This window comes from Musca domestica, unplaced genomic scaffold, assembly GCF_030504385.1.
Source record: "Musca domestica strain aabys unplaced genomic scaffold, Musca_domestica.polishedcontigs.V.1.1 8, whole genome shotgun sequence".
NCBI lineage: Eukaryota > Metazoa > Arthropoda > Insecta > Diptera > Muscidae > Musca > Musca domestica.
The window spans coordinates 9,744,004-9,768,743 of record NW_026712409.1 but is presented as its reverse complement, the minus strand read 5'-3'; the positions used below and the strand labels follow the sequence as shown (position 1 = coordinate 9,768,743).

General features: G+C 36.4%; 1 protein-coding gene across 3 annotated transcripts; it reads right to left on the bottom strand.

The window, feature by feature from the left end:
* Positions 1-4,800: 4,800 nt before the first annotated feature.
* LOC131806600 (uncharacterized) lies at positions 4,801-10,183 on the bottom strand. 3 transcript variants are annotated; one of them, XM_059130935.1, is made up of 7 exons: positions 9,501-10,183; positions 9,307-9,428; positions 9,109-9,249; positions 8,837-9,049; positions 8,415-8,765; positions 8,202-8,361; positions 4,801-8,135 (listed from the first exon to the last, which is right to left on the bottom strand). In XM_059130935.1, the coding sequence occupies exon 7, from the start codon at positions 7,647-7,649 to the stop codon at positions 5,262-5,264; it is 2,388 nt and encodes a 795-aa protein (XP_058986918.1). In that variant the 5' UTR covers positions 7,650-8,135; positions 8,202-8,361; positions 8,415-8,765; positions 8,837-9,049; positions 9,109-9,249; positions 9,307-9,428; positions 9,501-10,183; the 3' UTR covers positions 4,801-5,261. The 3 variants fall into 2 exon arrangements, with proteins under 3 accessions (XP_058986918.1, XP_058986919.1, XP_058986920.1); XM_059130937.1 differs by lacking the exon at positions 4,801-8,135 and having other exon boundaries at positions 8,150-8,361.
* Between the last annotated feature and the right edge of the window lie 14,557 nt (positions 10,184-24,740).

The window sequence follows — 24,740 nt, the reverse complement described above, 5'->3', positions numbered from 1 at the left end:
AACATTCGGGCAGGGTGTGACGGTTTCATTGGCCGTTTTAAGGCCATAATTCTTGCCAAAGATGATCAGTTCGAACAAATCTAAACTTATTCTAGGATTTGATGCTATTTCCGACAATTTTTGCTTTCATTCTATAAAACTAAAAATAAATGTAAAATTTATGACGTTTGACTTTGTTGCGGGTTTTTTATCTCATCCTGTATATATACTCTTGATCAGCGTCCGTCCCTGTCCGCCTGTTGTAATTACGCTTGAGTTTAAACGAATAAAGATAGGTAGCTAAAATTTTGCACAGATCAGCCTTTTGTCTGCAGGGAAGTCAAGTTCGAAGATGGCCTATATCGGTCCACGATATCTTAAATGCCCCATAAAACGGTATTTTGATGATTTTATCTACATTTTTCAATGGAATTGTCTAAAAATTCATACTAGAAGTTCTTTCTAAGCACTTTACCTCCTGGAAGAGAAATGTCTTTATAGGTCCACGACATTCGATATTTTAACGATTTTATGAACATTATTCACCGGAGTTGTTTCAAATTTCGAATTTAGAATTCATAATTGGAACTACAACCTATGTCAAAAAATTGCGCATGCAGTCCCACGTCTTCATATAGCCACCATATAACGTTACCTTCCTATATTCAGTATTTTGATGATTTTAGCGACGTTATTCAACGGAGATGTTTCAAATTTCGTATTTCGTAATGGGAATTAGGTTTTTAGGAACTAGGTTTTTCGTATAGGCCCCATACATCAGTACCTCCCCATATTGGGTATTTTGGCGATTTTTGCTACCTCATTAACCGGAGATATTTCAAATTTCGTATTTAGAGTTCCTAATGGGAATCACAGTCTATGACAGAAAATTGTCTATGCAGGTCCAGGTCTTCGTATATGCCCCATATATCAGTACCTCCCTATATTCGGTATTTTGGCGATTTTAGGTACAATATTCAACGAAATTGTTTGAAATTTCGTATTTGAAGTTCCTAATAGTTACTGCAGCCTGTGACAGAAAATTGTCTATGCAGGTCAAGATCTTCGCGTAGGTCTTCGATATAACAGTACATCCCTATATTCGGTTTTTTATTACATCATTCACCGGATTTTTTCAAGTTTCGTGTTTGAATATTATAATGGCTTATGACAAAAAATGCCTATGCAGGTCCACGTCTTCGTATAGACCTCAATATAACGACTATAATCGGTATTTTGGAGATTTTATGAGAATTTTTAATGGATCTTATTTTTTTGAAAATTTTCAAATTCGTTCCAAAGTTCGGCCGAGATTTTATTTTTTTTTTTTTTTCAATTTCCAAATTAGTTCCAAATGGTGGAGGGTATTCAAATCTCGGCCCGGCCGAATAAACTGCTTTTTTCCTTGTTAAATATTTTTTTTAGAAGTTAACCTAAAAGTACTGTTAGCTTTTAGCTTTAACATACATTCTAAAAGAATTAATGAATTTCCATCTACATTTCGTATAGCATGCAAAGGAATAATTCTCAATCACTCTGTGTGTTTTGATCCTTCACTAAAGACAATGAAAATTAAAGTGAAAATTTCAGCTGGAAATAAATTAATTGACACAGAGACCTCGTTACTACGTCACATAGGGGTTAGGGTTTGCTGTTCAACAGGAATTTCACCATATAGTCGAGGGGGAATTTGGTATGTTTTTCGGATACTTTAACTGCCAGGTCCAATGATGTCTCATTTTAGTTTTCCTCGGGGGTTTTGGATCAAGATTTTCATTGTGGCTTTTGTTCTCTGTTCTTTAGGGACTTTAAAACGCTCGCTAGATATTAGGACTTGTTGTTCAACAGGAATTTCAACTATATAATGAGGGGGGGCTGGAATTCGATACGCTTCTCGGAGACTTTGACTGACTGGTCCAAAGCTGTCTCATATTCGTTTTCCTCCGGGTTTTGGAAAAAGAATTCATTGTGGCTTTGGTTCTTTGTTCTTTAGGGACTTTGACTCGCTCGCTGGAGACTAGGGCTTGCTGTTCAGCAGAAATTACTCCTATATAATGAGGAGGGCTGGAATTCGTTACGATTCTTGGAGACTTTGACTGACTGTTCCAAAGCTATCTCATTTTCGTTTTCCTCGGAGGTTTTGGATCAAGATTTTCTTTGTGGCTTTGGTTCTCTGTTCTTTAGGGACTTTGACTCGCTCGCTGGAGACTAGGGTTTGCTGTTCAACAGAAATTTCACCTATATAATGAGGGGGGCTGGAATTCGATACGCTTCTCGGAGACTTTGACTGACTGGTCCAAAGCTGTCTCATTTTCGTTTTCCTCGGGGGTTTTTGGATCAAGAATTCATTGTGGCTTTGCTTCTCTGTTCTTTAGGGACTTTGTTTCCATAAGAACTTGGATTCGTTGTGAGCTTTTCTACAGAAAAAGTTAATCGATTTTGACTTTTCTATGGAAAAATAACATCAAATTAAACTTATCTGTAGGAACAGTTCATCGAATTTGATTTTTCTGTAGAAAAACTTCTCCGTACAGATCCATGTAAAACTTGTCTATTTGAAATTTGCATAAATATTACCATGATTTTTCCATCACTTCCATTAAACTAGCAATTAAATGCCGACATGCAATTCAATACATGTCAAAACAATTTAAAATTCTACAGCACCACAAAAAAAAAAAATAGAATGAAAACTTGATCCAGTTTATTATTTTAAATTTGTAATTGCCATTCTTGGAAAAACTCTTGATTTATTGGCTAGCTTAACAAATATATTGTTTGCATTTCAATTAACATTTTTCCGACAGAATTTGAAATATGGCAAACAAATTATCATATCTTGAACATTGTTCTGTGATTTTTATCAAAGCAATTTCGAAATCAGAGCAAAAAACGGAAACCGAAATTACCACAAAAAAACCCTGTTCATGTTCATTGTTTAGATTTTATTAACAAGACAAGAAACGACAGATTCATGATATTCAACATTGGTTTCACATATACATATATAGAATCTCCTTCACACGCACGCACACACACACACGTAAGCACTAGATACACCAGTCTATGGCAATTTTATTATCTATTACAAGTAACATTTTGTGGTTTTTCTTTAAATTTTTAATATACACGAACGACAGCAGCAAACCAAATGTTCAAAGGATGAAGCATAAGAAAGAGATAGAGAGAGAGCGAGAGAGCAAAGAAAAGAGAGAAAAAACTTGCAAGCGGGTATTATCCTTAATATAGAATATCCATTATGTCGAATATCTTAGCAATAGAACTACAAATTTACATTGTCATGCATCTAAAACGTGTCTCTTCTAATTTAGATTTCAATTCACACACACACAATAACAAACACACACGCACATACACAGGACACACTTGAGAACACAGACTCGAGTGTCCCAAATTCATTTTGCATGAACTTTAGCATCGATATAATCTCTGTGCTTCCTTCTCCTCTCTCTATTCCCAAGACCCTCTCCAACTATTACCCCCCTCAAAAAGGAGAAGAGTGAGAAAAAAACTAAACAAGAAAAAGTTTTGATATTTAAAATGTAGCCAACAAAATGGGAATCATCATCATCGTCGTCATCGGCATTGGTGATTCAATATTTAAGCAACATGTATTCCATTACCCAGCCATGCCATGTCGATGTCGAAGTCGTTGATGCTAATGCTGTCACTGCTGTTGGTGCTGCTGATGCTGCTATTCCAGCGTACGTGATAAACCCAAATGTAAACAATTTTCCATATGTGTGTGTGTGTGTGTGCGAGGGCATGTTTTCATTTCTAGATTTCATATCCTACCTTAAGCAATGACAGAGTTCAATAAGGATCATCGGTTTGGCATCAAGGAAAAGTTATGAGAAAAGTTTCCATAGGAAAATGTTCATCGCCCAGATGAACTTTTTCCATAGGAAAAATATTCATCGCCCCAGATGCCCCAGATGAACTTTTCCATAGGAAAAAGTTCATCGCCCCAGATGAACTTTTCCATCGGAAAAAGTTCATCGCCCCAGATGAACTTTTCCATCGGAAAAAGTTCATCGCCCCAGATGAACTTTTCCATCGGAAAAAGTTCATCGCCCCAGATGAACTTTTCCATCGGAAAAAGTTCATCGCCCCAGATGAACTTTTCCATCGGAAAAAGTTCATCGCCCCAGATGAACTTTTCCATCGGAAAAAGTTCATCGCCCCAGATGAACTTTTCCATCGGAAAAAGTTCATCGCCCCAGATGAACATTTTCCATAGGGAAATGTTCATCGCCCAGATGAACTTTTCCATAGGAAAATGTTCATCGCCCAGATGAACTTTTTCCATAGGAAAATGTTCATCGCCCAGATGAACTGAAAATGTTCATCGGAGAAATTTACTTCTCCATAGGAAAATATTAATCTCTCCGATGTATCGATAGGGCATTCCACAATTCTTCCCTGCCCTTAGCATCCTCTTTTTTTCCAGCATTCCGTTAATATTTTTTGTTGCTATTGAAATATGCTGACATAGCCAAATAACACGGCATCGATTTTTATCATTGTCACGAAATGTAATAGAATGCTTTTTTGCTGCTGTTGCCGTGGATGTTTGGTGTCGAAAATCAGAGTTTTCTTTTCATATCAATAAAAAAATAAACGAAATAAAATAAATTTCAAAATGAAATGAATCAACAACGGCAGCAACAACAACAGCAAACAACAACAAGTAAGCCAATAACAAATGTACAACTGTAAACATTTCGTCACAGATGAACAACATGAGCATACAGATATTTAATGTAAGTACCAAAGTACACAATCCTGCACACAGCTACACCCAGAGAAAAAATGACAACATCCGTGTATGAAATGACCACATCCGTGTATGATAGTGTATCAACCACGTTTGGTGTCAAAATGAGCACGCCGTTGTCATTTTGACACCGAGATTTTGGCAACGATTTCAACAACAGATGTGCATGAAATGAGCACATACGTGGTCATTTCGAGCACGCCCCGTTGTCAGATTGTCAACGCTTCGTTGTCAGATCGTCAACGCTTCGTTGTCAGATTGTCAACGCTCCGTTGTCGGATTGTCAACGCCCGTTGTCAGATTGAAATCAATGGTGGTCATTTTTTGATATCCGTTCCTTTTCCATTTTATACCCTTAGTAGAAGAAACGAAATTTTTTGAAAAGTATTTTATTTAACGAAACCAATTACATAAATTCAATATAAATACATATTTGATTTAACAAAACAATTCGAATTACATATATTCAATGTATAGAAACAAATTAAATTAACTTAAATCTGAAATAAACTTTTCCATTATTCATAGGATATAAGTGAAATGGGTAAGTAATAAAATCTAAAATTGGTATTAAAAAAATTGTATCCTCATTCAGAGAACCAACTTCATACGATTGTAAATGATAATCAAAGTTTTTAACTTTTACTTGGTTACATAAAATGTAAACATTTTCATTTTCAATTATTAAATGTTTAATTTTGAAAAGTTCAATTGCGGCATTATTTGTTGCTAAATAATAGTTTTTTTTATACCTAGTTCCCTTAAAAAAAATGTCATCAGACACTTTGCAATTTTGGTAATTTAAAACTGGCTTACGTTTTTTGTAACAATATTCCTCTTTTGCCAAATCTTCGATGGTATGCGTATTAATGATAACATTTGGTTCTAAGTTATCTTCGTGTTTTAATAAAAAATTGGAAAATTTCAATCCAGACTTAATAGATAATGAACGACAGGGATTTACTCTTGATGTAGTATTTCCTAAATAGGCTTTTGCTTCCTTGTGTTTAGCTTCGAATCTCATGCTCCAGAGATATTTAAGGGGACCACATTTTCGGATAGCAGTGGGATAGTGGACAAGAAAGTGGTGTTTCGGTTTTAACGAACCGTATAATGTTATATAAAGTGAATGGTGATCTCTAATTAATTCTTCCAATTTTATTAAATCGTCTCCTATATAACTTGGTCTTAAAAGTAAATCGATTATTTGTAATAATATTATAAACACTTTCCAGTGATCGTTGGAGAAAGGAATTAAATCACCTACCATAAAAGGTAAAAAATGAGTAAAACACATAGTTTCACTAGCTGTCATTTTTAAGTTATAGTTTTTCAATCTACATAAATCTAGTGGTCCAGATTTATTTCCCACTTCAATTTCTCCAAATTGGAATAAAGATTTTCTGCTGTTAATACAATCTAACGTAACAATATTTTCTTGAATCAGCCCGAGAATTACATTAGACATATCGTAGACACAAATGCCCTCGAAAATGTCATGCATAATATCAAAACAAAAATTTTCAGTGACGTTAAAATTTGGTAAAGATTCGAAGATACACTTGTTTTTAATACCTGTTTCTTGAAAATTATTTTCCAATACATCTGAGTTGTAATTCTCTTGGTTTCTTAAACCATCTAAATGCTGAATTGCGTCGGATTGCATTTGGGACTTTTTTCTTCTACATACCCGGCAAAATCTTTTAGAGTTAAATGATTGCACGTAGCCTAAAATACTATTAACTGCTAAATTATCTCCAATAATTACACCTAAAATAAAATGCACCTTCTGAACACTTTGTTGAACACAAATTTCAACCCCTTCTTCTAGAATTTTTAACTCTTCTACAAGATTGTGAAATGAAACTTCATTTCCACGTTCTTTTAAATCCTTTGATGGTATAAACGCAGCAGTTAATATATAATCAAGTTTTGACAACAAGTGCTGTGGCATTGAAGGAAAGCTAATATAACAACCACATATGGAAAATGTATGGGTTCCAAGAGGATTATTAATTTGAAAATCATCCATGTAAAGGACATAGGGAATAACTAAATTGTACTGATATTTTAATAATTTAGTTTTATATAACTCACCGTTTGTAAAATTTTGTAAAACAGGTGAATTTAGGATTTTTTTGGAGTTTTCTAATGTCAAATCTAAGAGATTTGGAATTTTAAAAAGGGCACTTATCATGAATTTCAGTGGCATTATATAAATATTGGATAACTTTGGACCTAAACTGGGATTTCCGCTGATAACAATTTCCGAGACTTGATTGCTAATTACATAAACCTTTGGATCATCATAAAAGTTTAGTTCTTTTAAAATTTTTAAAAGTCTATATTCCGTTCTAGTTTCTTCGAAAGGATTTTTACAAAAGTTTAGTAAGTACCTTAAGTCTTCATAATTTGGATGATCAGTTATATATTTTTCAATTGTACATGAAATGGATGAAAGCAGAATTGAAACAGAATGTTGTATTTCTATAACATGATTTCTAGGCATATAGCTTTGACCATGTAATTGTAAAGACAGATATAAGGTTTTCTTTTTCAAAACATTTAAATCCTTTTCTATTGTATTGTTGTTAATAACAGTTTCACTGTTTGTATAATCATTTTCTTTTGATGATGACATTTCAACTGGCACATTAATGGCTTTAACCATTGGTGGAGCTTTTGTGTGATTCTTGTGAAGTTTTTCTAAATGAATTCTGAATGACGTAAATTTTGTAAATGTTTGCTTACAGTTGTCCTGAACGCATTGTACTTTTAAAAATTTAGTGGACATTAAATGGTCTGTTTTCAAATGAGCTATTAAAAGATTTGCCTTATCAAAATGCTTACGGCAACGAAAGCAAATATACATTTTGAATTGTACTTTAATTATTGTTGCAGAAATTAATAAGTGAAGTCAAATTAACTGATTTTATATCATATACAGTATTAATTTCATAAAAATATTTTTGGATAAAAATCCATGGAATTTGGCAGGCATTTGGATATTTTAAAGAAAGTGCATGAAAAATTTTAAAACATGTATCTAAACATTCGAGGAACGATTGAAATTTTAACAAATTGTGGTTAAAAAAAACATAAAAACCTTTTATATTGAAATCGGACAAACCCTCCACAATTATAAATGGCTGTATAGTTAATCCAGCATTGTAATACTTTTCAGTGACTGTATCAATTTGCCTTTTATAATCGTTAATTGTCGGTAGTCGCAGTACGAAACTTTCCTGCGAATCAGCTATTGTTACTTTTTTTCGTAATTTACCGTTTCCACATTTAAACCTAGCAGGTGATGGTAAAACTGAATTCAACAGTATTGCGTATATATAATCTTGAGCATCTGCAACCGAAATATAAAATAAATATTACTTTTAATGTTTATGATAAATCAGGAATTAAAATTTACCTATGCTGCTTGCCGTCAAAACATTTGCGAAGAGTTGTTTGCAATGTTCGTTATGAATATTTTTCCCATAATAATTGTAAATTTTTTTCTTAAATTGGTCCCATTTAGAAAGTAGAAGATTGCCTTTCTGTGGATACATAATATCGAAATCAATGTTGACCTAAAACGAAACATTAGTATCCATATACAAATAAATAGCTCATGGCTACTTACCAATTCTGAAGCTCTTGCATCGGACAACTTCGTCCATTCAAGGAGAAATGTATGGCTACTTAAATTTTTTATATCTCTTTGCCGTATGTTAAAAGATCTTTTCCATTTTTCGCAGATCGATCCCCAATCATTACATTCTCTTAGTAAGGAAGCTTTCAATGAATTTTCAACTGATTCATCAATTTCGGGAACATCTTTGTTACAAAAATTAGGAGATGTGTGAGTTGCTGCTTTGCTTGTGCTAGGCTCGGAAATCAAAAGCTTTATTCTTTTGGACTTCTTGTTTCTATACTTGGCATAAAGTTTTCCGCTTGCGTTGTTCTTTCCTTTTCTTGAAATGTAATAATAATCCTAAAAATAAAGACATATTATAAGTTAAGAAACTACATAATCAGATACGTTGTTTATATTGTTAATCTTACCCTCATTTCGTTTTCAAGAGGAAAAACGGAACAAATTTCATCCAATATGCGCATATAGTCTTGAGTGTAAAGAGTAACATTGTTGGTTAAAATATCTTCAATAATTATATTAATTATATCATCTCTTTGCTCGTCACTTAATTTCTTATTAACGCTACTACATTCAAGCGCTAGTTTCCCCTTCGAGGTATGTGTTAACAATTCCGTTAGATCCTATATTAAATAAAAAAACTACATTAACTATGCTTACACAAATATTACTCTTACCTTACCTCTGACAAAATTCCTTTGGCTTTTGAGCAGTTCGAACCTGTAGTGTCGGGAGTACCAGGAGTACTTGCAGGTGTCTCGTTGCGTTTCCACCATTCACCTATTTTAGATGGAACTGACATAGTTTCGTCATCAATCCCGAGCTATTGTTATGACAATATTAATACTGAGTTCAACTCTGTAAAACAAATAATACGTACCTTTCGTTTTTTCCAAGCAAAGAGCTTTTCTCTGAATTCAACACGCAGTCCCAATGGTGGCACTGCTTCCTTTAAATCTTCTTTTTTCAAGTACTGCAAGCTGCGAAATGTTACATGTGATGCTAAAAGAACAAAAAAGAAAATTCTTTGTTAATTACACTGATTAACTGAAAAATTCATTTTTATTTACTTACCTTTTAATTGTTCAAAAAGCGACTCCATATTTATTCCTTTTAAGAACTCCCTTAACATATAATCGTCCTCATTGTTTTCCGCATCTTGACTGCTGCAATGGTTTGTATCGCGAACCACAACAATATTGCCATCGATTTCTAACAACTCACCAATGATATTTTGAGGATCTTGCGAATTATTATTCATTTTCAATAAATTTTTTGCACAATGCGTCCTTTCTCTTTCAATAACACGGAAAAAATGGTAAATATGCAGCCGATTGCACACGAGTAAAAAAAATGACAACGGTGGTGCATGATTCATACACGGTAGTTGCTAAAATGGCAACGATCGTGTACGATTCATGCACGTCGGTGTACAAAGTAACAACGGTGGTGCATCATTATGCAGGTGGTGGTGCATAATTCATACACGACCGGTGTCATATTGACAACGACCGTGTGTGAATCATGCACCACCGTTGTCATTTTTTACTCGTGTGTAATCGGCTGCAATTACCAATATTACAAATGGACAAATTAAGCACGGCTGTTGTTGGTACCGAAAGTTGACCACGTCTCGGTGTCAATTTGAGCACGTTCGTGCACAATTCACCAACAGCCGTTGTTGAAAAATATAACAACGGGTCGTTGCGAAAATGACAACATACGTGCTTGATTTCGCAACGGGATTTTTCCCTCAGTGTACACACATAGAGCTACACAAAACACCTACACAACGAGGTGTGTTGGTGTGCATGTGTACCCTCTGAACAAAAAAAAAAAATAAAAAGAACTGCAGTTATGCCAGTGGCAATTTGAAACGAAATCATCTGGAATAGTTGACACTTATTGAAATGTTCATTCGTTCGTTCGCTCGCTCTCCTTTTTTTTGGCTGGTTGTCGTGCGGACACTCGCTGTGATAACCAAACAACAACGCTCAACATGGATCATCATATCGCAGACGACAGTGTCGCCGCCACCACTGTGGATTGTGATGGCAATGCTGCTGCTGTTGCTGCTGATGATGACGATGATGATTTTATATGGAAATCCGGAAAAATGTCACGAACGACATTCACGACATAGTTGTGCTGTGTGACACAAAGCAAAGACGTGCCGGTTTGTTTTTTTCTTTAGTTTTTTGGTTTGGCTAGATTCGTTTCGAACTTCTTTGCTGGCGGGGAAAGTTCAGTGACAGTTTTGCGGTTCGTTGTATGTCTTGGACTAGTTAATCAAAATAAATTGTATACTGTAAAATTGGGGTAGCTATGAATGGATGTATTGTGATACGAAAGAGTTCTGCTGTCTAAAGGAGAGCTGTAGATTTTAAAATCGTTCATGTATTTTTCAAAATGAACGAGATAAATCACAGAGGCAAAATACGATAAAATATGATGATCTGCTAAATTAAAATCAATCGATGAACCATATTTCAACTTTCCCATAAGAAACGTTCAACCCAACGAACTTTCGGGAAAAGTTGCGACGGTGAATCTTTCCTATAAGAATATGTTATTCGATTAACTTTTCCATATGAAAATTCCAATTCGATGAACTTTTATATAAGAAGGGTTTACTACAATGAAATTGACTATAGGAAAGGTTTGGAAGGTCTATAGGAAGAAGAGCATTATAGTGAACTGTTCTACAGAAAATTAACTTTCCTTCTTCGATGAACGTTTCCTTGAGAAAAGTTCACTTCGATAAACTTTTCTATAAGAGAGGATCGTTTATATGACTCCTTGGAATTTATTTATTTTATATTTTGAATTTTTTTTTAAAATTTTGTGTAATATGGCTGGAGAAGGTATACAGGGTGGATAAAAAAACTGCAAAAAAGTCAAACGACATAATTTTTACACTTTTTTAAATGTTATTGAATGAAAGCAAAAAATGTCGGAAATAGCATCAAATTTTAGAATAAGTTTAGATTTGTTCGAATTGGTCACCATTGACACGAATTATCGCCTTCAAACGGCCAATGAAACCCTCACACGCTGCCCGAATGTTGATCTGCGGTATTTTGGTCCATTTCCGGCGAAGCGCTTGCTTGAGGTGATCGAATGGAAAAAATTTATTGAATGGAATAGCCTCCACCATTTGGAACGAGTTTGGAAATTTTCAAAAAATAAAATCCATAAAAATTCTGTTAAAAATTTAAAAATACCGAACATAGCCATTATATTGGGCTCTAAACGGTATGGACCTACATAGGCATTTTTTGTCATAACCCATTACCATATTCAAATTCGAAACTTCAAATAAACGGTGCCTCAAAATGTAGCTAAAATAATCAAAATATCGTATATAGGGAGGTACCATCTACATCGGAGCTGTGCGAAGACCTCGACCAGCATAGACCATTTTCTGTCACAGGCTGTAGCATCCTTTACGAACTTAAAATGCGAGATCTCAAAGAATTTCGGTGGGTCATTGTACCTTAAATCGTAAAAATACCGAAAAATAGGGAGGTACTGATATATGGGGCCTATACGAAGACCTGGACCTGCATAGACAATTTTCTGTCACAGGCTGTAGTATCCATTGCGAACTTCAAATACCAAATTTGAAACGATTCCGTTGAATAATGTCGCTAAAATCATCAAAATATCGAATATCGGGAGGTACTGTTATATGGGGGATATACGAAGACGTAGACCTGAACAGACAATTTTCTGCCACAGGCTGTAGTATCCATTACGAACTTCAAATACCAAATTTTAAACAATTCCGGTTAATAATGTCGCTAAAATCATCAAAATATCGAATATCGGCAGGTACTGTTATATGAGGGCTATACGAAGACGTAGACCTGCACGGACAATTTTCTGCCACAGGCTGTAGTATCCATTACGAACTTCAAATACCAAATTTGAATCAATTCCATAGAATAATGTCGCTAAAATCATTAAAATATCGAGGGCTATACGAAGACGCAGACCTGCACAGATAATTTTCTGTCACAGGCTGTAGTATCCATTACGAACTTCAAATACCAAATTTGAACCAATTCCGTAGAATAATGTCGCTAAAATCATTAAAATATCGAATATCGAGAGGTACTGTTATATGAGGGCTATACGAAGACGTAGACCTGCACGGACAATTTTCTGCCACAGGCTGTAGTATCCATTACGAACTTCAAATACCAAATTTGAACCAATTCCGTAGAATAATGACGCTAAAATCATTAAAATATCGAATATCGAGAGGTACTGTTATGTGGGGGCTATATGAAAACGTGGACCTGAACAGACAATTTTCTGTCACAGGCTGTAGTATCCATTACGAACTTCAAATACCAAATTTTAAACAATTCCGGTTAATAATGTCGCTAAAATCATCAAAATATCGAATATCGAGAGGTACTGTTATATGAGGGCTATACGAAGACGTAGACCTGCATGGACAATTTTCTGCCACAGGCTGTAGTATCCATTGCGAACTTCAAATACTAAATTTGAGGCAATTCCGTTGAATAATGTCGCTAAAATAATCAAACTATCGAATATCGGGAGGTAATGTTATATGGGGGCTATACGAAGACGTGGACCTGCACAGACAATTTTCTGTCACAGGCTGTAGCATCAATTACGAACTTCAAATACCAAATTTAAGACCATTCCGTTGAATAATGTCGCTAAAATAATCAAAATATCGAATAAAGGGAGGTACTGTTATATGGGGTCTATACGAAGACCTGGACCAGCATAGACGATTTTCTGTCACAGGTTTTAGTATCTATTACGAATTTCAAATACCAAATTTGAAACATTTCAGGTTAATAATGTCGCTAAAATCATCAAAATATTGAATATAGGGAGGTACCGTTGTATGTTGCCCCCAAGTATTGTCCTACCAATACTTTTTTCCTTTCCTTTGGAGACATTTTTTGAATTTGTTATATTTAAGAAATTTCCTTAATTTCCTTAACGATTTTGACATATGGGTTAGGCGACGATATTCGTCAAATTGCAAATTTTAAAAAAATGGCTCTCCACCCTGCGTTATATACAAATTTCATTCCTACCGAATATAATGACGCCTTTTCCTATTTTGTCTAAAAAAATTTTATCAATAACTAGTTTTTTTATTTAAGAAAAAGTTTTTTTTTTGCATACCTCAATTAAAAATAAATATTTCTTTCACAACCACAACATCGTCCCTAAACCACAACCTGTCACAATTTGTTTCGTATTTTTTTTTTTTTTTTTTTTTTTTTTTGTCGTCTATCGATATTGATTTCATAGGTATTCTGCCCACAAATTTTGAGCATGCACTCAACTTTTTATTGATTTTATAAACTACCAAATTTATTATAATTCAATAATGTTTTAGTTTCGAAGCGTAAAATATGTCAAAAATAAATCTAACCAAACTAATTGTCTCGGCAGGCAAACAGATGTGTGATATTTGAGATTGAATTGGGGAAATCATTATCAGTCAGGACGGACGGACGGGCCAAACAACTGGCAACATAGATTTAAATCAAATTATAAAGCTAGCAAAACCGTAGAATCTAATTTTTGAGTTTATATTTGGAAGCATGACAAATTGGAAGAGGGGAGTGAACTACGGGTTGGGGTATTCCCTGTCACTGATACACAAATAAACAAGCTATAAATAAATGTGTACTTTTTGGCAGGATACAATTCGTACAAATGAAATACATACATACATGTGTGTGTGTAGGTGTACAGAGGGAGATGAAAAACCTGCAACCAACTTCAGACTGCTGTCATTTCTAAACCACTCGTCCGACAGCTGTTAAAATTATTCCAGCGACAGCTAATTATATTGTTTACAAGCGTACAAAAGCATTTTGGTAAGAATTTTCCAGAAAAAAGTTATTCGTGATGGAATTCAAGCGTGATAGTGTGATTTCTTTCGATTTGGCTGGAAAAACACAAGTGGCTACCGTTAGAGCACTCCAGCATTTAAATGTCAATAAATCTTTTGTGTCTCGTACCATCGCTTGTTACCGTGATACTGGGTAGCGTAGCCCAACGTCAAGGAAGTGGACGGAAGAAAACAGCAACATTAGCAGAAATGGTTCGAAAAGTAAAGAAGCGACTTGATCGAAATCCGCGTCGCAGTGGCCGAAAAATGGCTCGTGAGCTGAACATATCGCAATATTCCATTCGTCGGCAAATATTGAAAATTGATCTCGGGGTAAAGCCATTGAAATTCCAAAAAGTGCAAGAACGTACACCGCAACAAAAAGAAATTGGACTCAAGAAACCTAAAGAGTTGCTTCGCTTGGCCGAAATCGGAAAAAAGAGGTCAGCTGAAAATGTGCACCATCGGTTGGCCACCAGAACTCAAGCGCCGGCCATGGTGATAGTGTGGGCCGCCATAACAGCCGATGGTCGTTCTCCGCTCGTATTAATCGACCGTGACATCAGAATAAATGCCGAATATTATGGCGAAAATATTCTGGAGGGTGTATTAAAGCCTTGGCCAGACAAAAATTTTGGCCGCAGACCTTGGACATTCCAACGGGGCTCAGTACCTCGCTTTATTTCCAACGCACAATGGTCACCAAAATCTTCGGATACCAATACGTTGTACTATTGTGTCCGAAATCGGAAAAATAGAGGTCAGATGAAAATGTGCACCATCGGTTTGCCACCAGACACCAGAACTCAAGCGCCGGCCATGGTGATGGTGTGGGCCGCCATAACAGCCGATGGTTGCTCTTCACTCGTATTAATCGAACGTGGCATCAGAATAAATGCCGAATATTATCGCGAAAATATTCTTGGGGGTGTATTAAAGCCTTGGGCACGCAAACATTTTGTCCGCAGACCTTGGTCATTCCAACAGGACTCAGCAGCATCGCACACAGCACGCGCCACCCAAGAATGGTTACGAAATGAGGTTCTTTGCTTCATTTCCACCACACAATGGCCACCAAAATCGCCGGATACCAATCCGTTAGACTTTTGTGTCTGGAGTACTAAAAATTTCCAAAGTGTCGATCATCTCAAGCAAGCGCTTCGCCGAGAATGGGCCAAAATACCGCAGAGCATTCGGCAGCTTGTGACGGTTTCATTAGCCTTTTCAAGACCATAACTCGTGCCATAACTCTGGAGGCTGTATTAAAGCCTTGGGCACTCAAACATTTTGGCCGCAGACCTTGGACATTCCAACAGGACTCCAAATGAGGATTCTCGCTTCATTTCCAGCGCACAATGGCCACCAAAATCTCCGGATACCAATCCGGGTTGGCACAAAAAAAAAACCAAAATGTCGATCACCTCAAGCAAGCGCTTCACCGGAAATGTGCCAAAGTATCGCAGAGTAACATTCGGGCAGCGTGTGACGGTCACCATAATCTCCGGATACTCATCCGTTGGACTATTGTGTCTGGAGTATTTTGGAAAGCAAGGTTGGCACTAAAAAATACCAATGTGTCGATCACCTCAAGCAAGTGCTTCACCAGGAATGGGCCAAAAAATACAGCAGCGCAACATTCGGGCAGCCTGTGACGGTTCCATTGGCCATTTGAAGGCCATAATTCGTGCCAAAGATGACCCATTCGAACAAATCTAAACTTTTTCTAAAATTTGATGCTATTTCTGATATTTTTTGCTTTCGTTCAATAAAACAAAAAAAAAATAAATTAAATGTAAAAAATTATGGCGCTAGACTTTGTTGCAGTTTTTTTATCTCACCCTGTACATCATGCAATACGTATGTATGTGTTTCCAAATAAAATCCACTCTATGTGGGTGTGGGCATGTCGCGCCACTGATGATGCTGGTGGGTGAGCATTCACAGTTCAATGGAATGAAAAAAGATCTACAAAATCAACAAGAAATAAAATCGAAATGATTTATAAATGCGAGTAGTCACGTTTTTGCCATCTGGGTTCGATTTTTTTAAATCTCCGCAACAACAACAAAAAAGAACAGCCTTTTTTTGCTGTTTACTTGCTGCTGTTTCGGTTTTTTGACAAACAATAATGCCAAAGCCAATAATAATAGCAACGACAACAACAACAACATTAATACAAGCAGTAATAAAATTCGTGCCTCCGCACACACACAAATACACACACACATCCACACGCGTTTATTGGATAAAGACCAATACAAACATAGACTGTCATTGACTATTTGGTTTAACATGAACATGAAATATTTAATAAATTACAAATGAACAACAAAAAATACACAATTACAACAACAGCACAATCCATAATTGTTTATTGTAAATAAATAATGCCGACCGTTCACATTATAAACCTACAAAACAGCAGCAGCAGGAGCAGCAGCGGCCAAACAACAATACGGCCAATAAAAAAGGCCAATTTAATTTCTCACAAAACGAGAAAAAGGCAGTCAACTGTGTCCAAACAAAAATTGAGCCAATCCTCCTTCTGATTCGGCCAGGCCAGGTCAGGTCAGCCAGAGCCATGACATTAAACTACAAAACAAAAACAACAAAAAATTGAAAATGATTTACATAAACCGTTAATTACCCATTTATTGAACGGAGATAAAGCTAAATTAAATCTACCATTGATTTGTAGTTGGCCGTAGTGTGAGAGTGTGTTGCTATGACTGTGTATGTGTGTGCCTGTGTGTGTCCGCATAGAACAAAAACTGCCATAAATTGTTATCACCGAAATCATTTTATGCTTTATATGAAACATTTCATAAGAAATTACATTTATCAGTTGATTACGTTTTTTTTTTTTTTTTGGTTGAATTATCAGCAGATTTGCACACCCGGCTGAATAGTTAATAACTTTTATTGAGAAATTTAATCAACATATAAGAAATTATTAATTACATTAATGGTTTATTTAATCATTACACGGCATTAAGTAATTGATTAAATGTAAAAATAAAATAATACGTATTCTCTAGATTCTCTAGATACATTTGTATGACAAACGGATTCACATGAATCTATTGAATTTGAAGAACAGATGAATTTTTCCTATACAGGAAAAGTTCATCGATAGATGAATTTTTCCTATACAGGAAAAGTTCATCGACAGATGAATTTTTCCTATACAGGAAGAGTTCATCGACAGATGAATTTTTCCTATACAGGAAAAGTTCATTGACAGATGAATTTTTCCTATACGCGAAAAAGTTCATCGACAGATGAATTTTTCCTATACGGGAAAAAGTTCATCGACAGATGAATTTTTCCTATACGGGAAAAAGTTCATCGACAGATGAATTTTTCCTATACGGGGAAAAGTTCATCGACAGATGAATTTTTCCTATACGTGGAAAAGTTCATCGACAGATGAATTTTTCCTATACGTGGAAAAGTTCATCGACAGATGAATTTTTCCTATACGTGGAAAAGTTCATCGACAGATGAATTTTTCCTATACGGGGAAAAGTTCATCGACAGATGAATTTTTCCTATACGGGGAAAAGTTCATCGACAGATGAATTTTTCCTATACGGGGAAAAGTTCATCGACAGATGAATTTTTCCTATACGGGGAAAAGTTCATCGACAGATGAATTTTTCCTATACGGGGAAAAGTTCATCGACAGATGAATTTTTCCTATACGGGGAAAAGTTCATCGACAGATGAATTTTTCCTATACGGGGAAAAGTTCATCGACAGATGAATTTTTCCTATACGGGGAAAAGTTCATCGACAGATGAATTTTTCCTATACGGGGAAAAGTTCATCGACAGATGAATTTTTCCTATACGGGGAAAAGTTCATCGACAGATGAATTTTTCCTATACGGGGAAAAGTTCATCGACAGATGAATTTTTCCTATACGGGGAAAAGTTCATCGACAGATGAATTTTTCCTATACGGGGAAAAGTTCATCGACAGATGAATTTTTCCTATACGGGGAAAAGTTCATCGACAGATGAATTTTTCCTATACGGGGAAAAGTTCATCGACAGATGAATTTTTCCTATACGGGGAAAAGTTCATCGACAGATGAATTTTTCCTATACGGGGAAAAGTTCATCGTCAGATGAATTTTTCCTATACGGGGAAAAGTTCATCGACAGATGAATTTTTCCTATACGGGGAAAAGTTCATCGACAGATGAATTTTTCCTATACGGGGAAAAGTTCATCGACAGATGAATTTTTCCTATACGGGGAAAAGTTCATCGACAGATGAATTCTTCCTATACGGGGAAAAGTTCATCGACAGATGAATTTTTCCTATACGGGAAAAAGTTCATCGACAGATGAATTTTTCCTATACGTGGAAAAGTTCATCGACAGATGAATTTTTCCTATACGGGGAAAAGTTCATCGGGAGATAAAATAAAAAGTCAAACGCCATAATTTTCAACTTTTTTTTTAAATTTTATTGAAGGAAGCAAAAAATGTCGGAAATAGCATCAAAGTTTAGAATAAGTTTAGATTTGTTCGAATTGGTCACCTATGGCACGAATTATGGCCTTCAAACGGCCAATAAAACCGTTGCAGTCACACGCTGACCGAATGTTGTTCTGCGGTATTTTGGCCCATCACCAGCGAAGCGCTTCCTTGTGGTGATCGACACTTTGATATTTTAAATGCCAACCTTGCTTTCCAAAATACTGCAGACACAATAGTCCAATGGATTGGTATTCGGGGATTTTGGTGGCCATTGTGCGTTGGAAATGAAGCGAGGAACCTCACTTTGTAACTATTCGCGCTGAGTTCGATGGTGCTGAGTCCTGTTGGAATGTCCAATGTCAGCGGCTAAAATGTTTGCGTGCCTAGGCTTTACTACTCCCTCCAGAACAATATTCGGCATTTATTCTGATGCCACGGTCGATTAATATGAGCAGAGAGCGACCATCGGCTGATATAGCACCATGACCAGGCTTAAGTTCTGGTGGCCAACCGAAGGTGCACATTTTCAACTGACCTCTTTGGCAAGTAAACACGATCATTTTGTTTGCTGGACAACGAACAAACTGCTGGACAACGAATGTTTTCTCATCGGAGAAAACCAAATTCGACAATTCACCACTTTCGCCCAAGCAAAGCAACTCTTTAGCTCTTTTAATCTATTTTCTTTCTGTTGCGGTGTAAGTTCTTGCACTTTTTGGAATTACCTCGATCTCATTTTTCAATATTTGCCGAATGGAATATTGCGATATGTTCAGCTCACGAGCCATTTTTCGGGCACTGCGACGCGGGTTTCGATCAAGTCGCTTCTTTAATTTTCGAACCATTTCTGCTGATGTTGCTGTTTTCTTACGTCCACTTCCTTGTCGTCGGGCTAAGCTATCAGTATCACAGTAACGAGCGATGGTACGAAACACAAAAGATTTATTCACATTTAAATGCTGGCTCTAACGACAGCCACTTGTGGTTTTCCAGCCAAATATAAATAAATCACAGTATCACGCTTGAATTCCATCACGAATAACTTTTTTTCTGGAAAATTCTCAACAAAATGCTTTTTGACGCTTGTAAACATTATAATGAGCTGTCACCGGAATAATTTTAACAGCTGCCGAACGAGTGACTTAGAAATGACAGCAGTCTGAAATTGGTTGCAGTTTTTTTAATTTCACCCTGAATAGGAAAAATTCATCTGTGGATGCACTTTTCCTGTATAGGAAAAATTCATCTGTGGATGCATCGGTCGATGAACTTTTCCCGTATAGAGGAAAATGTTCATCGGTCGATGAACTTTTCCCGTATAGAGGAAAATGTTCATCGGTCGATGAACTTTTCCCGTATAGAGGAAAATGTTCATCGGTCGATGAACTTTTCCCGTATAGAGGAAAATGTTCATCGGTCGATGAACTTTTCCCGTATAGAGGAAAATGTTCATCGGTCGATGAACTTTTCCCGTATAGAGGAAAATGTTCATCGGTCGATGAACTTTTCCCGTATAGAGGAAAATGTTCATCGGTCGATAAACTTTCCCCGTATAGAGGAAAATGTTCATCGGTCGATGAACTTTTCCCGTATAGGCAAAAATTCATCGGTCGATGAAAGTATATTCATCTGTGGATGAACTTTTCCTATAAAGGAAAAGTATATTTCCGGGTGATTTTCTTTTGTGAAAACTTAGTTGAAATTTGTGTGTGTATTGTCTCATCCATTAATTTATTTTTCTTTTATCCTAAAAATACACATATAATACATATGTAAATAGAAACGTGTCCTATTGTTAGCTACATTATTTGTTCATGTTGCTGCTGTTATTGCTCACTTTTTTTGTTCTGGTTTTGTTCTGCTCTGCATTTCAAGTGATTATGTTTTTATGTTATTTTGGCAATTTTACAATTTATTCAGAAATTGAGTTTACATTCGCAATTAGATTTTGTATTGTTTGTAAACGGTTCTTTTGTTCGCCTGGATTTATGAAAAATTATGTGAATTATGTAAATATTTATTAAAAACAGTTGCATTTTTAATAGAACTACAATGGCAGCAAAAAAAAAAGAGCAAAACATTACAACAGTTGCTATTATTTTTCGCATATTAACTGTTAATAAAGTGTTAATTGCCCGGCTTGGCCTGGGGTGGAGGGGGTGTATTACTACCGCTTGGCAGTCAAGTCTGGTGTCAGAAGGTGCAAATTTATGACCGAGTAAATATTTGCAAACAGTTGTTTGGCTAAAAATGTTTAATTTACAAAACAACTACAACAAGAGCACTTAAAAAATTCAAATGAATATAAATTATTTGTTTATTTTGAAACAATTAAAAATTAAATTTCTCTCCATTAACCATTTATTTTTCTGTTCAAAGCTGGGTCCCTGGCGAATGGCTGTGACAACATTTTGGCGCATCGTCTGCATAATGGGCTAGGTTTGTTTGTTCGTTCATGGCAAAGTTCTAGTGAGGGCAGAACTAAAACAAGTGGTTGCCCCACAAAACGAAAAAAAGAGAGCAGCACCGAACCTCAACATAAAACCAGGAATAACATTTTAAATGTGCCTCTGCCTGCCAACCGAATTTTATTTTTTCTAAAAATGTCAGCAAAAGTTGTTTTTTCGGTTGGCAAATGGTGTGAGTTAAAATAAATGGCAATCGGCTGCCATGGCATTCCATGAATAACCCACCGGCCTATATGGGTCCTCATTCAACAACTCCCACGTTACAAACATGCAAATATGTGCAACATGGACCATCAGAACCTAGCCGGCTGTTGGATGTGTGTTCTGTGTGTGCCCTGCTATTTGCTTTAATAGAATTGTAGAAATCGTCGTCGTCATCGTCGTCATGTATGCTGCGAATGCCCAACTATGTCATCCGTTAATTTATCATTCATTTCCAATTTCACTGGAATGTTATTTCGCTTTGTAATTATTTAAATTGCATTTTGTACAAAAGGAACCCTTTAATTTAATGTTTTTTGTTTTGTTCTGGTTTCTGTTGGCTGTTTTATTTTTGGATCCATTTCGGCTGTGCTATTTATATTTTGCTTACCAAGCAGACAGGCGGCCATGCATTGGTTTGCCGAGGAACAGAAACAATTAATTCAAAAACAATGCACCAACCAGCCACCACCGTAACACCACTCGCAGTTTTAATATACCGGAACTCGTATGTAGAGTGAATTGAAGTGGTGAACCAGGTTCCCCATTGAGCCAAATAAACTATTTGTGTGTGTGTGTGGGGTGTAAATTTTGTTGTTCTTTTTTTAGTTTCCTTGCTTTATAAAGAGGCAATTATGGCAAACCGCATTCAATTTAATAATTGACTATTTATTAAACGCGTATGATTAATATTATTTATAGCGTATGCTTAATATTTAAATTGAGAAATAAATCATACGCCACCGATTACCTTACTTCACTCCACATATAAAACAATAAATACAAATACTAAACGACACAAAAGCTTATATTTCTTGGCCTGGCGGGCAAGTAGAGGAAGGTGAAGATTATGACTCTCACAAAGTACGTCTCCAGTTTTGCCGCCGTCATTTCTCTACTGCTGAAATTACTTAGGATGATAAGGTTTAAGCTTTTGTTAGCGACGACACATGCCCTCCAGTCAAGTTTTATACCCTCAGCCATGTAGCTACAGAGGGTATATAGCAGATGACGTGACTCATAGAAATAACGGTTTCGTACCCTAGGGCTCTTGGGACCAAATCCATTTCAAGAAATTTGGAGACGATCTAAGTGTTTCAGTCCGTCCATCTGTCTGGCTGGCTGGTTCGCAAATGGACAACTATCGAAGGGAGTAGCCGATTATTATCAAATTTAAATCGAATTCGGGGCTGGGCAAAGTCGGTCCACTCCTTCTGGAACCTCCTCCACAAAAATCTATCTTCTAAGTAAGAGAAAGGGTCACCCGATTTTGCTCCAACTTTGCAAATACTAATATTTTTATCGGGAACTCGATCAGGTGCGAAAGTGGACAATATCGGGATCAAATACCTTCCCAACAAAGGGTCAACATTTTGAATAAATTAAATCTTATAAAATGTGAAATGAGAATTGGATTTACTTCAAACTAAACACATTCTAATATTTTTACCAATAGCAGATCTGGCGTGAAAATAGACTATATCGGTTCACTCCTTCTGGTACCTCCCTCACAACGGGTCAAAATGTTGAATAGCCATGAAGCTAATAAAACGCAAATAAGTATCCAATTATTTTCAAGCCTGGCATATCCTAATGTTTCTATCAATACAAAATACGGAGGACTTCTTGTGGTACCTCCCTCACAAAGGGTCAACATTTTGAATAACACAATGCTCATAAAATGCGAAATAAGAATTCGATTCTCTACAAAATCTCCGTGATAATATCTTAGTCTCCTTGCTAAGGCCTAAAGAACGCTCTAGAATAATTAAAGAAAAAAACTTGTTGAGTGCTTCCAGCAGTTTTAAAGAAATCTTAAAATCCTCCACAAATTCTTAAAAAAAAATCCCCGTGATAAACTTCTTTAAACTTCTTTAAAATATTTCCGTTGTGTAGTCTATGGGGTTTTTCAACAAAATTATTCAAAAACCCCATTGGCAATGCCTGTAGGGTGCCCTTAAATTGTTTAAAAAAATCCTAGTGGCATAAACTTTAGAGTACCTCGAAAAATTCTAAAAAAATGTCCATGGTAGGGCAAAAAAGATACCTCAAACAATTATTTTAAAAATCCCCATGGTAAGGAAAATGTGGTGTCTCTAAAAATTATTTAAAAACCCACGATTTTTTAGTGGTAGTGCACATGGAGTGCTTCAACAAATTCTTTAAAAATCCGTTTGCTAATGCCTGTAGGGTGCCTCTAAAATTCTTAACAAAATCCTAAGCCTGAGTTGCCTGGAAAAATTCTTTCTACAAATTCTTTAAAAAATGCTTGTGATATGCCCTACCACAGAGGGACTTTAGGTAGTAAAAATATCGGAATAGTAACAATTGCGGAGGGGTGTGGGTTCCCGGAGTATGTCTTTGACTACAGCTACCGTGGTGGCGAAAAAGTTCTTGGACTACTCGTTTTTACGCATTTGGAAAGGGGGGACCTTTTGGAAACTGGAACTGAGATTCCCTTCTCCCAGAAAGATTATCTCCCTCAGACGGTCTTCTATAAGCAGCCATCGAATTTCACCGATTTTACCTTCCGGCTCAGCTTTATCGCTGACCGCTCCAGGTAGATAATCTTGGAGTATTTTATTTTTCGTCTGGATTGGCTTGCAGATTGTGATTTTGTCGTTTCCTTGTGTCCCTTTCCAGGCTTAAGTTCTGTGATTGTTATAGGAACCCACTTGTTCACAATTGGCTTGCTGACCGACAGGGTTAAACCACAGGAGCGTTAGACTAAGTGCAGGCAGCACTTGCTTCTGCCGTTACTATGACAGTGAGAGCTGTCTTTCTATTAGCATATGCTGACCACCACCGAGTCCTCAACGGAAGGGTGACCGAATCCTTGGTTTGATAAGAGTGAGAGCATCTTGACGAAGAGAGCACCTTGGCTTCTCGAATTTCCGCACTATCTTCAGCTTTATCTTGATCAAGATTCTCTCTCTCCGTAATCTTGTGGCCCTTGGGGTTTGTAACCAATTGGTTATAATTGGTTTGCTGATTGACGGGGTTGAAACCGTAGGTTGTAGCAAGGAAGTTGTGATTTCTTGGTCTCGAGGTGGGGTTCCTCATTAGGCCGTCCTCTCTTCAAGAATACACGTGGAGAGGATTTGGGTTTCTTTCAGAACCGCCGAAGCCTATTATCATTACCGAATAAGCTTTCCTAGCCTTGAGCTTTTTTTGCAGGTGCCTTAGACTTGATGCAGACAACCTTGCTGACCACCACAGAGTCCTTTGTGAGATCAGTGTGTGAAGAGTGAGAGCATGT

Coding starts and splice junctions, on each gene's coding strand:
- LOC131806600 (XM_059130935.1), bottom strand. CDS start 7,649: ATGTATATTTGCTTTCGTTGCCGTAAGCATTTTGATAAGGCAAATCTT.